Source organism: Pseudophryne corroboree, chromosome 9 (genome assembly GCF_028390025.1).
Source record: "Pseudophryne corroboree isolate aPseCor3 chromosome 9, aPseCor3.hap2, whole genome shotgun sequence".
NCBI lineage: Eukaryota > Metazoa > Chordata > Amphibia > Anura > Myobatrachidae > Pseudophryne > Pseudophryne corroboree.
Genome location: NC_086452.1, coordinates 227,585,820 through 227,600,635, shown reverse-complemented (window position 1 = coordinate 227,600,635; position 14,816 = coordinate 227,585,820). Strand labels below are relative to the sequence as shown.

Below are 14,816 nucleotides of genomic sequence, written 5' to 3'. Positions count from 1 at the left end.
TGTATGTCGGTGTGCATGTATGTAATAAAGTTATACTGTCACGGTGTGTGTGTACTGTTTTTATTTGGGTATTTTTTTTGTAGTATTACTACAGGTACCAGCGGGCCCGTTTTCCCCTGGCATGCTGGTACTTGTGGTTCTCCAAGTACCAGCTTGCGGGGGAGGCTTGCTGGGACTTGTAGTTCTGCTACAAAAAAAACAATATTCTTTTTTTTGAGACTTGGCTATCAGCCTCCCATCCGCCGCCCTTGGATGGGGGGGGGGGGGGGGGGGGGACAGTCTCGGGCTTCACCCCTGGCCCTTGGGTGGCTGGAGGGGAGGACCCCTTGATTTAAGGGGTCACCACTCCTCCAGGGTACCCCGGCCAGGGGTGACTATTTGGGGATTTAATGCCACGGCCGCAGGGACCTATATAAAAGTGTCCCCCGGCTGTGGCATTATCTCTCTAGCTAGTGGAGCCCGGAGCTAGTGTTAAAAATACAGGGGACCCCTACGTGTTTTGTCCCTCGTATTTTTGGCACCAGAGCCCAGTGCTGGTTGTTAAAATACGGGGGATCCCCTGCCATTCCCCCCCCCCCCCCGTATTTTTACAAACAGGACCGGCTCAAAGAGCACAAGGCTGGTAATGCTTGGGAGGGGGGACCCCACACAATTTTTTTTCAGGGTTTTTTGAACACTTTTGTGCCGTCCATGAAGTTGAATCCAGGACGCACACTATCGTCAATTGGTCCGTTTTTCGACATCGGGGCTGTCGAATCCATTTTTTATTGAATATGTCGAATTCGGGTCCCGGCGGCCGGGATTCGACTGTCAAATTGTGTCGAATCCAAAAACGGTCGAATTCCAGCCGGAATTCGACCGCAATTGCATATACCCCCAAAAGTTTTTTTGTTATGTTTACAAGACTTGTTAGCACAAGTTTCAACAAGTTTCTCAACAAGTTTTTGTTAACTTTGAAGTCCAGGTTTACATGTAGAGATGTCCTCATCACAGTAAGTAGAAAATAAAAAGATATTGCAAAAAACTGCAGCCTAATAGGAGCTACTTGCAATATTGTAGTTATTTTGCTGCTATTCTAACACAACCACTGAATAGTATAAAAACACATTTCCAGGTCATTGCCAACAAAAAACATTAATAAACCAATACATACAATAACTCTTAGCTTGCAGACGTCATGCTGCGCAGTCAATCAGTACAAGTTTCCATGGCAACCTCATACTTATTACACAAACCACTGATCTTCAATTTTTACATGTTATCTAATATTATTTAACAGATGTTCCCAGCCTACTAACCTCTTACAGTAGACCAGTTATTTACACACAAAGGAGGGCAGACATGTTCAGACTATATGACTGCATACTCCTAAACCAGGCATATCAAACTCAAAATCCCAACTGGGCCGAATAATCAAAGTCTACGGGGGTCATTCAGACCTGATCGCTCGCTAACTGGTTTTTGCAGTCCTGCGTTCGCATAGTCACTGCCCACCGGGAGTGTACGTTAGCTGTGCAAGTGTGCGATCACATGTGCAACCGAGCAATACAAAAAAACTTTGTGCAGTTTCTGAGTTGCCCAGAACTTGCTCAGCCGCTGCGATCACTTCAGCCTGTTTGGGGTCCGGAATTGATGTCAGACACCCGCCCTGCAAACGCTTGGACATGCCTGCGTTTTTCCAACCACTCCCTGAAAACGGTCAGTTGTCACCCACAAACGCCCTCTTCCTGTCAATATTCTTGAGATCGGCTGTGCGAATGGATTCTTTGTAAAACCCATCGCACAGCAACGATCCGCTTTGTACCCGTGCGATGCGCCTGCGCAGCTCTGACCTGATAGCAGCTCTGCAAAAACGCTAGCGAGCGATCAGGTCTGAATGACCCCAGTAGTCTTTAATGTTTTCTTCCCGATACTTGACATCTCTTTGCTGTCACCAACTTTCCAATTTCAGGAGAAATGTTATTGGATGTGATAACTTTCAAAACTGAACCAAGATGAAAGTCTGTCAATCTGGACCTAGCAGGAGACTTGTTTCCTTGTATTAATGATAATAATGCCTTCTCCTCTTGCTTTAAAAAATACAATTAAAAAATCTATATTATATTATATTGTAATATATATATATATATATATATATATATATATGATAGAGGCACTCTCCAGGTTTTACAAACATGCAAAAAAGAGTTCTTCATTTATTATGATATACGTTACATAATCCACTTGAATAGTATCCTCAAACGCTTTCGGCACTCAGCGGCTCTTCCTCAGGAGGCTATATAAAGCAACTACACATCAGGTGATTAAACCAAACAGCAGATCAACCCAGGCACCAGCAGTAAAGTAGGCCATGCCTGACTGGCTCTATATACACCTATACACAATTGAAATTGGCGCCAAAAACACCCCTTTGTGACCTCATATCAATACATACACTTGTCATACACTAATAAACATCCTAGGCTACAGCCTATGCTAATAGACATAGAAAGGAATAGTGTAGAGCACATTCGTGTTACAAATAAAGCTTACTTTAGACAGCAATGTAGTCCCGCCGCATAATCCCCGGCGGGTTCACACCCGCGGCCCCTCCAGTCCAGCGGCGGGACTACATTGCTGTCTAAAGTAAGCTTTATTTGTAACACGAATGTAACACGAAAGCGCTTGAGGACACTATTCAAGTGGATTATGTAACGTATATCATATATAAATGAAGAACTCTTTTTTGCATGTTTGTAAAACCTGGAGAGTGCCTCTATCTTTTCTCTATAATTACAATGCTCTGACATTGGAGTGGACACCCCAGTAGTTGTTTTTTGAGGATGTGAGTGCGACCTTCACTAGATATTATATATAATTTCATAACAATAGTAGTATCATGTACCTGAGAAAAAGCATACTGTGAAAACCAGCATATGAACATAAAATTTAGATTCTAATATTATGTTCATAGGCTGATTTCCAGTTTGCTTAATATAAGACTGGTTCAGGATATTTCTCTATTCTAGGGAGAGGCAGGGAAATCACACACAGAAAGGAAGCAGGGTAACATACAGGGGGAAATGTAATAGGGTGTGAGAATCAGAAAATGAGAGTTTTTGGTCAAATTCTCCTGTTTTTTTAAAGTGGTTATCATTTACATGGCAAAATCAACCTGGTTTTGCCATGTAAATGATTGCCACTTTAAAAAAAAAAAACTGGAGAATTTTACCAAAATTCTCACACCCTATTACATTTCCCCAACAGTGGGGTAAATTTACTAAGATGGGAGTTCTATTTAAGATGGGAAGTTTCCCATAGCAAGCAATAAGATTCCACTTCTCATTTATCTAGTACCTTCTAGAATATAATACCTGGACTCTGATTGGTTGCTATGGGCAACATCCCATCTTAAATAGCACTCCCATCTTAGTAAATTTACCCCAGTGTGTGGACTTTCTAAGGAAGGGCTAACCTTTTTATTAACTGTAAAGGTCTCTGTGGGTGAGCCTCACACTCTTCAGTGTCCACAAGGGCACTCTTTTTCCTCTCAGGGCGGCTTCCCTCCTCAGAGGAGACGTGACCTGACATCTATGAAGCTATGGCATGGTCCATTCATTGTTTAATTACAACAACAGACTAAGGGGGTGATTCAGAGCTGATTGTAGATGTGCAAAAAAACACACATCTACAATCAAAATCTCTGACATGTGGAGGGATGCCCAGCACAGGGCTAGCCACCCCACCCCCACCAACGAGCACCTGCAGAGTAGCTCCTTGCCAATGCAGCCTAGTTGTGAAGGCAGGCGGCTAGCCGTCATGTTCTTGGCCACAGTGGCTGCATGTGACATCACACAGCTACCGCGGCCCTCCCCACAAACAATCTGGACACGCCTGCATTGTCCGGACTGCGCCCCCCCCCCCGACATGCCCCCGACTGCCTCTGCCTGTCAATCAGGCAGAGGCGATCACACCAGTGAGGCAGAGGCGATCACACCAGTGAGATGCCTTCGCATCTCACGTGTGCGTATGCGCAGTGCGGCTGTTGCGCGTGCACACACAGCACAGGGCTTTAGACTGTGAATGCTGCCGCTGGGGCGTTCCAGTCTGAATTAGGCCCTAAGGTTCAGAAAAGTCATGCCAACAAAACTATCCAATCTGAGACGCAACTCCTCAGTATCTAGAAGTAAAAGAGACAAGACTTGGAGACTTCAGAGGAAGTACAAGCACGCTTGTCAACTCATCAAGAGAGACAAGGAGCCACTCGAGAGAATCACTGAATGAAAAGCTTGATGCTGCTAGACATGCAGCATCCAGGGTGTCACAATCCTGACTACATTTCTCATGTTCTGTGACTTACCTCTGCCATCTCTCCTGCAGTTCAGTCTATCCTTTATGCTGGGTTTCAGCCAGCACACCAGATCCAAGTACATCCTGACCTGCTTGCCTTCAGCATACATACTGAAGTCTGTGTTACTTACTCCTGATTAAGCCACCTGAGTAGGAATTCCTCTGTGTAAATAATCAGCAGGATCATCTGCCCAGCATCTGGTCTCTGTGGGGCAGATGTATTAACAGGGAGAAGACATAAGGAAGTGGTGAACCAGTGATAAGTGCAAGGTGATAAATGCACCAGCCAATCAGCTCCAATATGAAAATCAACAATTAGGAGCTGATTGGCTGTTGCGTTTATCACCTTCCACTTATCACTGGTTTATCACTTCCTTATGCTGTCTCCAGGCTTAATACATCTGCCCCTTTGTTCATTGTGTCCACATGAGGTTCCCAGCAGCTGCCTCTGTCTCTGTGAATAACACTGCACATCACTTGCTGCCACTGCCCACTGTCTCAGCATTGTCCTCCACGATGTCTGCTTCCTGGTGTTTGGGCCTAGTCCAGAGTCCCCTCCAAATCCGGACCTGGGTGCTGCCATCTTGGATTCTGTTAGCTGATCCTCCATTGTCCAATCCACGAGCTCCTTCCAACAGCCGATTATAGCATCCAATCACTGAACACTCTATGCTATAAAGGGGATTTCCTACTGACCTGAAATCGCCAGTACAACAGTCTCTTCTCAGGAAGTACAGCTCTGTGCTGAACTCCTACAGTCTAGTGACTTTGCTCTGATCTATTTCCAGTCTGGTGATTTCTAAGTTCCAAATATTTCTGCATTTGCATCTGCATCTCTCAGGACACCATGTCAACATTCTGGATCCAGCCCAGTCAGCACTTCAGTCCATTCCGGTTCCAGTCCGGTCAAAATTCCGGTTCCAGTTCCGCCAACATAACGGCGCTCTTATGGTTACCACTCCGTTTCCAATTAACTCATTATTCCGAACCAGCAGTGATCCACAGTTCCTGTTTATGTTAGGGTCTCCTGCTCTGTGCTGCCACGTCGTCATGGCAACCGGGAGACAAGTGCTAGCGGAGTAACCTGAGCGTAGCTGATACTCCGGTTCGGGTCTTTTGCTGTGCAGTGGTTACAGGCTCTGTGCACGGCAGGGGATCCGGTGCTGGTTTTTGTGCTCACAGTCTGTGAGGTCTGAGTGGGGCGTGGACAGCACCTGCTATATAAACCCTCTTCTCAGGTTAAGCAGATGCTGCTGAATCTTTGTTGGTTAGTCAGTTCCTGAAAGCTAGCTAGTACTGTGTAAACTTTGTATTTGTTTGTTGCTTACTGCAAATAGGCCTTGGGATTTGGTATTACACTCTGCCAATCCAGACCTAGCAGTAAGACTGGAGTCAGTCGTTTAACCTGCTGGGGTTCTTTTGCTACTCTGTGAACCTAGCAAGTTTGCGGCTGTATTCTCAGACTTGCCTGCCAAAATCCTTTCTCACTGTGCAAGGTGTTCAGGTGTCAGTTTAGTGGCAGTAAGCTGAACCAGTGCACTGCAAGTGAGGACTAGGATTGTGGAGACTCTCCTTGTGTCTATTATTCCATCTCTGACCAAGGAGTTTACTGCCACACCCGTTGGTAACCCTTTAGGGTTTTGCTGTTGCCCTTAGCAACAGCATTTCGGGTTCTCTACGTATTAAATCACAACATCTCGCTTCTTTCCATCTGAGCATTCCTAATACTAGGGAGACACCCAGTTTCTTAGCCTTTGGGCTTCTCTGTTCACTTTGTGTTTATTTTGTTACCCTATCACCTTCTATGTATGTAATGTCATATTCCCCAGTCTGTCTGTGAGTTCATTTGTTTTGCATCCCTCTCCGTTCAGACACCAGTACATTCCTGCTGGCACTGGTGTGCATAACAGTTTAATAAAGTTGTTACTCATGTTATTCTGCCTTTGGGCTTATCACTGCTAAAACACCAACGAATCTTCTAAGTATATATCTTCAATACTTGCCAGTTCCAAGTTCCATGCACAAAGCCCGGTTAAAGCCTCCTTCAATTATTCACATTACCTCTCAGTCAGCTCAGCAAATGCCTCCCCAAGCCAAACCCAACCCTCATGGCGTAACACAGGGCCATGGAGTTCCCAGCTGTAAGACAAACACATCAGTCAGCCGATGCTGCTAGACATGCAGCCAAAAGGGCATGGAGTCGGCAGCTGCAAGACAACCCTACCAGTCAGCCAATGCTGTACAAACTGCCATGGAGTGTCCTGCAGCAACACACATTTGACAATCTGCCAATGCTGCAAGAACTGCATTTCTCACATTAAAACCATTGCAAGGTTTAAAACATGCTGCATTTCACTATGATGCAAATATCCAGTATGGGAAGCACCCAAAGGTACAAATTGGGAAGACGTACAGGCAATACTGTATATGCACTGCAGTGCTAAGACATAGGGCAGAGGAGCTTGTGGTATGTGTTGTTGTGGGGGCAAGGTGAAACTCCCACCATTCTTGGACCCACCAGCAGCCTCTGGTTGCTGGAACACAAAATAAATCAGTGTTTTGGTGAGACATTCAAAAAAATAACTCTTCTCCCCAAATGACATCATTTGGAGCAACAAGTGCAGTGGATGGTGTAACACAGACATATGGAAATTTAAAATTCAAAGTTCAAGGTCAGGTCTACCATCGAGTAGGAGCACTGATGCCACTTCCCAAAGAGAATCATAATTTAATTCAAATTTACTTAACAGGAGATAGAAACCAGGAAGCAAAGAGACCATGTGAAAATATTCCTGGCTTTGATTTTCACACAGTCATTCAGTTGCAGGACATGTTGCTTGCTACCAATAATTACAGCAAGAGCTTTAAGAGTGCCTTACAAAACATGCCATCAGATGATATTGCAGTGATCATCCACGCTGACAGGACACCTGCTGGTGAACATTAAGGTCGATGCAATACCCCAATGACCAATGAGGTAGCAATCATTACTGTTGGCCAGGAGTGTCAAAGAAGAGACATCGTACTCCCAAAAAGATCTAGGGGATGTCATTCAATCGCAGAAACTAACAGAACATATGATGCACTGCAATATCCATTGCTGGGTTGGCATGAAGAAGATGGATACAATTTTCAGGTCATTGAGGGTTACAAGGTTACATCAGTGCAATTCTATGCCTATAGGTTAATGACAAGATCAACAAGTTTTAACCGTCTGCATCAATGTGGACCACTTTTCCATCGCCAGGTATCCCAGCTGGATGTTGATATTTGTAGTAACACAGCAATTATCAAATTCATGATGGGCAGGATTAAAATCCCTGATGACCGTCCCATTTCCCTGAATCCTGTGTATTTTCATGCGAAAACATGATTTTTTTTTGGCACTGGGAGGGGGAGATGAGTTATCCGGAAATATTCCAGTCCACCTGAGCCACTTCTCTCCCCCAGCTAGGCTGGCTTCTAGTGCAGAATAAGCAGCAGGCGCTTCATATAGATGCCAGTCCGTGTGGTGTTTGAAAGCGACTTTCTCCTGAGCGGTGCTCAATTTTGTGCTCGTTGCCAAGACCTGTCCTTACTTATGGGAAGCCCTGTACATAGTAGTCTAATACCCCTTTTCCACCTGTAGCACGGGTCGCAGCCGGGAGCCTGACACAGCTGCGACCCGTGCTACAGCCCCCTTTCCCACAGCGCTCACCAACCCGGCATATTGCCGGGTTGGTGACGCTGCTAGTGACGCGGCAGTGGCGGCGCTGGGAGATCACATGATCTCCCAGCGCCGCATCTCCATTCACTGTGAATGGGAGCCGTGTCGCCTCAACGCGGCTTCCGTTCACACTACACAGCTTACCGGGTTGAACACGTGTTCAACCCGGCAAGATACCCGGGTAGGATTCACTTGATCCGGGAATTTGCCGGGGATGCCGTTTCCACTTGGAAAAAAGGTAGTGGAAAAGGGGGTATTAGCTGTACGATGTTAGAGAAAAAAAATATGAAGGTTCCACTTTAAGTCTAGCTGTAATACATCCTAAAAGAAAAGTGTCTTTTGCACAACACGAAATAAAGAGAACAATTATTCTTGCAACATCCTCAATGACAGAGACTGTCAACTAAAATAATGAACTCCTTTATTAGGCTTTGATATTGTTGCAGTGTAAAAACCAGCTTAATCCAACACAGCATCTGATGCTCAAACAATACGTTACAACATAACAAATGGTCCATTATTGAAACTGCTGTCCATCATTACTAGAGAATACAATGCATTTCCCTGTCACCCAAGATATTTACTAAGATGGAAGTTCTATTTAAGATGGGATGTTGCCCATAGCAACTAATCAGATTCTAAATAAATGAGAAGCAGAATCTAATTGGTTGTTAGGGGCAACATCTCATCTTAAACAGAACTCCCATGTTAGTAAATTTACCCTTGTGTGTCTATTGTATTGGCATTTTTAACTATCGTTATTACTATTAACTACTGTTACAACATAAAGGGCTATACCTCATGTAGTTCTTCAGCCGTATTTTGGTTGCACCATTTTTAGTGTTCTTGAAATTGTAATTAGAAAATTATTCTGCAACTAGACTGGCAAACACAATAATATAAGCTCACTATTCAAGTAAACAGGGAATAAAACTTCAAGCAAGTAGATAATGGCGCCCATACACTTGTGCGATGCCCCGCGACATCGCATCTGAACTGCAAAAGTGATTACCATGCGATCATGTTATAGATCGCATGGTAATCACGTGATCGGCATGTCACTGCCGAGTGGGAGCAGCCTCTGCCCGCTCCTGGCAGGTGCCCATCGCACTGCGATATATAGCATGTGGTTTTAAAACCACATGCGATCGCACTGCGATGCGAGAGATATTAAGTGCAGCACATAATATTTTGAGACGCGACATTCGAGCGGCGTGCCCGCACATCAAGGTACCTAAAATGTGCATATAATCCTTCGATTTCTCTCACAGATGAGGTCAAAATCGAAGGTTAGCACCGATTATCTCACAAGTGTATGAGCACCATTAGAAATAATTGTAAAAGGCAAAATGGGGGGGGCGGGGGGGGGGGAACAAAAGCCTGAGACAATTGTAACTATATATACTGTGTGTATAATATATATATATATATATATATTTTATGACAGCAGCAAATTGTATTGTTGATTGTCCCCAATATACAATATCCAGTTTCAGATCACTTTATTACCCAATGTTTATGAAATTCACTTAAGATGCAATCAGCCACTATCTAGGGCTCTTACCATTTGAATAGGCTTCTTTCTAAGGTCCCTCTCAGTCACCAGCTTTTCACGGTCAGTCACATAGAGGCCACGCTGTGCCAAGGCCTGAATGACAGCATCATGCCCAAGAAGAGGTTTGGCGGTGTCACTCTTAAGAATGAGGCTCCCTGCTCGGCAGAACAGGTCTGCAGAAAGCAACAGGTTCACCACTGGTGGCTTTATGTGCTCCTGGTCATACTGATCGGTGTAGAAAGGTTCTTGAAGTTCCTCCGGGACATTTTCTGTGGGTGATCAAAACATATATAAAATAAAAAAAAGTCAGTTCTTTAGTTTGTAAAAACTCTTGTTGTACATTGCAGCTTTTCTGACATGATATATGTTTTTGGATTGATCATTGCAGATTGTTCATATAACCTAGCTGTCACCTGCTATTAAATGCAGAAAAGTTACATATCATTTGTCTTTATTTTAGACTACCTGTAACCTGCCTTTCATGATCTTGTAGGCACCTCCTTGTTAATCTACTGGATTTCTAACACAACAAAGGTAGGGGGGGGGGGGGGGGGGGGACACAAAGGACTATAAAGTAACGACACACCTACATACAGATCCTTCAGTTTCAATTATAATAATCACAATAATTATAAACACATGGAATGGTAGACTTTAGTGTGATTTCGGGAAAGCAGATTGTATGTAAAGTTGGGCATACACTATAAAATGATCTGTCCATCCGCCTGATATCGGCAGATCGCCCAGATAATCGATCGACAGTTGCACAGAGTAGTAAGTAGACCGATCCGAAAGTATAGAACAGTCAGGAATGCCGGATCATCCAGCATGTCTATATGATTAGATCGTTTCTAAGCTGAAAGACGGCCGCATCAGGCAGTGTATGTACTGCAGCAGCCGACAGACATACATTTCCCCTGTTCCTTCACAGGTAAGGGCAGAGGAATGTCTCCTACCCGGGGGAGGAACCCAGATAATGTGTCACATACACTGTGAGATACCGCACAGTGTATGGGCAGGATAACTGCAGAGTACCAGGCTGCCAGATAAAATGCCTGTCACTCTGACAGGCATTTTATGGGCAGTGTACACCTAGTTTAAAGGCCCATATAGACGGGCCGATGCGGGAGAGATGTGTGCTGAGCGAACTGCTCAGCACAGCAGGTGAAGTGAGCGACCCGCTCAGCACCAGCGGGTGAAGTGAGCAACCCGCTAGATTGGCCTGCACGGCAGGCCAATCTAGCACCAGCGATAGCGATGCGCGGGCCTGCGCATCACTATCGCTGTTAGGGCTACAAACGGAGCGATCTTGCTGAAAATCTAAGCAATCTAGTCAGATTGCTTAGATTATCGCTCCGTGTGTACCCCCCTTAAGACACTACAGATTAGTTGAACTTAATAGATAAATTTAAGAGAGAGGGCTCTTATACACAACCTTAGATAATGGGAAGCCTTGTGCTAATAAACCAACAACTGTTTCTTAATATGTAACGGGTAATGAAATTAGATAAAATGACCATTCTGACCACTCACATAATCTGAGTGATTCATCCAGTCTTAATAAATTATGTGTTTAAGAAGGTTGTAATTGGACATTACATACATGGTTATATAGTTACAAAATAGTGAAAGGCTTAACATTTTGAACTGTTTACATTAGATTACGCTCAAATGATATGTACAAATAGTAATACCACATGCAAACCAGTGTCCTGGAAGGAGGGAACCTACACCTAAAAAGCTGGGTATATACTCATCCAGCCCTCCGGGGATCCAACTCACGACCAGACTCTTGACAATATCTTACTGGAGACCAAGGTCGCAGATACAACAGCCGGTCAATGCGTACCCATCCTATTTTGCTTCAGATCTCTGAATTGAATTTGCTGAAAATATTGTTTCACCGTACGCATTCTACCAATCTTTGTTAGACCTGTAGACCTGCTGGTCTGTAAGGAATTACTAGGGAGAAGAACTGGACAAACCAGTCACTGGAGCGTACACACTACTATATTTGTCTGGTGATTGGCGATTGGGTCTCCTGAAATTTCAGGAGGTTTAAAAATCCATTTACCAGATCAATTGACCAGGATTGGATAAACCAGAGGTCATGTGAGCATACACACTGTACCATTGTCTGACCAACTGGTAGGTCAGAGGTCAGATTGGATGAGAATTAGAACAAGTATGTACCCAGCTTTACCGACTAATCCAACATTTACATCTATATTTTCTATAAACTCTATAGTTCCTTTACAAATTTCATATGTATGGCAAACCACCACTGTATAATATATACAATTGAGCTACTTCATGCCTCTCTTCCTTAACCTCAGAATTTAATCACATTGGAAAAAAGATATTTGTTAAGTATATATGGAAAACCTAAAGCAAACACAAGGAACAAGTACATACCATGTCATTCAACCTTCACTTTCATACTGCTCTGCTACCTTGCTGGTGGATTTAATTGCTATAACTGGCCAGAATTAGTTACTTTAATTAAATTATTTGTAAAGAGAAGCTAAGTGGATAAATATTACTTGTGGACTTTTCTGGATGATGTCTGAAAATCCGGATAATTTTTTCTTTTGAAAGAAAGAAATAAGTCCGATTCACACAGGCTGCTTAGTTTAGCTGTTCCCAGTAATTACACATATCTGTCAGTGCAGATTAGAAAGAGGCTGTGAAGCATTACAAGGTTCCTGACTGTAAAGTGCTCATCTGACTCATTCACTGCAGAAGATTCACAACATGTTTTCTAGGTTTGGAGGTGAAACTGAATTGAGTAAGGACATGTTAGAGCCACTTACTACAGAACATGGGTCATCAAGCAATTTCTAGTGCGTTCTTGTGACCCATTCTTTGCCAACCTGGTGGGTAATGCCTACTGAAAACAATCATGTTATCATAATCTTCAGTTGTAGACAACAGTACAAGTGAAGGAAGCATATTACCGATTGAACTATGGTTCAGCAAAGTCAATGCACACAAATAAAGGTCAGGTTCCAAAGTGGGGAAAGGGGAGCTTTAATGTAAAGGTGCATACACATGGTGAGATATTGACTATGCGAATTCCCTTGAACTCCCCCAGAGCCCAGAAGTACAGATTTTGACTGTACCTTCGATTTAGTCTATGTGTGATTTTGACTAAGTGTCAATTTTGACTATACTTGGTACTAGATAGTACACTATATAGTCAAGATCGACTCTCCTGCACAGTCTAGCTTTCCTTGCGATACCCACAACGCAGGACCGCGCATCGATATCACGAGCTGCACTAACTTTCCGTGCGATTTTGACTATATAGTCAAAATCGAAAAGGATAAATCTCACCGTGTGTACACACTTTAACAACTGTGTTACAATATAAATATTATTTTTACATTTGAAAAGTAAATCTGTGCTTTTCCATTCTACAGGTATAGCTCCCTCCACTGCACCTTCTGAACTGGCAGAGATGTATGCTCCTCAGGCTTCTCTCAGATAGCCAGCAGTGTCACAGTAACGGACAATGCTGGTATTGTTACCAGTGCAGCACTAAAGGTACTTTGTGACTTTGCATAAACAAGTGGTCTGCTGTATATGCTGCGTTGGCCTGGCTGTATGGTGCCCGGTATCTGCCCAGCATTAATAGTACACTAAATAATGCCGCAAACCACGGACAGAGGAGGAAGAAAAAATTAGATTGGAAATATAAAAAACTATTACTGCTTTGAACTTCCACTCATATGTAATAAATGTTTTTTTTCCAGAATTTAGGACATGCAGCACAGTTTGTAAATAACCAGGGATGCCAGACCCATTTCATGTCCTTAACGAGAACCAGTATTTGTGGAGATGTTGTATAGATATTCACATATTTTAGTGATAAAGAGGTGTCCACTTACATCTAGCCTCCCTGCATGTTAAACAGCCATTCTAGTCACTACATGTTGTGGCGTGACTCGGTAGCACAGAGTGTATTTACGCGCAACTTTTTCCATTAAGGTTCGTCTTATTCGCAAAATGATGTGAATAGAATGCACAAGCAGCTTATGCTAATTAAATTATTATGCGGCATGTCTATATTCTGTGTGTGACCGTGGCTGTTAACCTAGAAAAAACACAGTAGTCACGTACCATTTTGTATGCAGATAAAACTGCAGATGCACACAGAATATAGGCATGCTGCATATCATTTTAATCATAAGAGTCCTATACGCATAACGATGCAAATAAGGTGCATTTTCGGCAAAAAAAAAAATAAGATTTTACACTTACCGGTAAATCTATTTCTCGTAGTCCGTAGAGGATGCTGGGGACTCCGTAAGGACCATGGGGAATAGACGGGCTCCGCAGGAGACATGGGCACTTTAAGAAAGCTTTGGATTCTGGGTGTGCACTGGCTCCTCCCTCTATGCCCCTCCTCCAGACCTCACTGTGCCCAGAGGAGATGGACAGTACGAGGAAAGGATTTTGTTAATCCAAGGGCAAGATTCATACCAGCCACACCAATCACACCGTATAACTTGTGATAAACTACCCAGTTAACAGTATGAACAACAACATAGCCTCGGTTCAACCGATTAACCAACACATAACCCTTATGTCAGCAATAACCATATACAAGTGTTGCAGAAGTAGTCCGCACTTGGGACGGGAACCCAGCATCCTCTACGCACTACGAGAAAAAGATTTACCGGTAAGTGTAAAATCTTATTTTCTCTAACGTCCTAGAGGATGCTGGGGACTCCGTAAGGACCATGGGGATTATACCAAAGGTCCCAAACGGGCTGGAGAGTGCGGATGACTCTGCAGCACCGATTGAGCAAACAGGAGGTCCTCCTCAGCCAGGGAATCAAACTTATAGAACTTTGCAAAGGTATTTGACCCCGACCAAGTAGCTGCTCGGCACAACTGTAAAGCCGAGACCCCTCGGGCAGCCGCCCAAGAAGAGCCCACCTTCCTAGTGGAATGGGCCTTAACCAATTTAGGCAATGGCAATCCTGCCGTAGAATGTGCCTGCTGAATCGTGTTACAGATCCAGCGAGCAATAGTCTGCTTTGAAGCAGGAGCGCCAACCTTGTTGGCTGCATACAGGACAAATAGTGCTTCTGTTTTTCTGACTCTAACCGTTCTGGCCACGTAAATTTTCAAAGCCCTGACCACATCCAGGGACTCGGAATCCTCCAAGTCACGCGTAGCCACAGGCACAACAATAGGTTGATTCATATGAAAGGATGA

At 43.8% G+C, this 14,816-nt stretch overlaps 1 protein-coding gene across 3 annotated transcripts in view; it reads right to left on the bottom strand.

Annotated features, from left to right (window-relative positions):
* CAMSAP2 (calmodulin regulated spectrin associated protein family member 2) overlaps positions 1–14,816 on the bottom strand; it is a 286,395-nt gene that overhangs the window by 206,113 nt on the left and 65,466 nt on the right. For 2 of the 3 annotated variants that reach the window (XM_063940142.1, XM_063940143.1), the window contains exon 2: positions 9,600–9,859. The exons of the other annotated variant lie outside the window; for it this stretch is intronic. In XM_063940142.1, the coding sequence (XP_063796212.1) occupies positions 9,600–9,859 (260 nt within the window). The remainder of the gene's footprint in view (positions 1–9,599; positions 9,860–14,816) is intronic. 3 annotated transcript variants of the gene reach the window in all.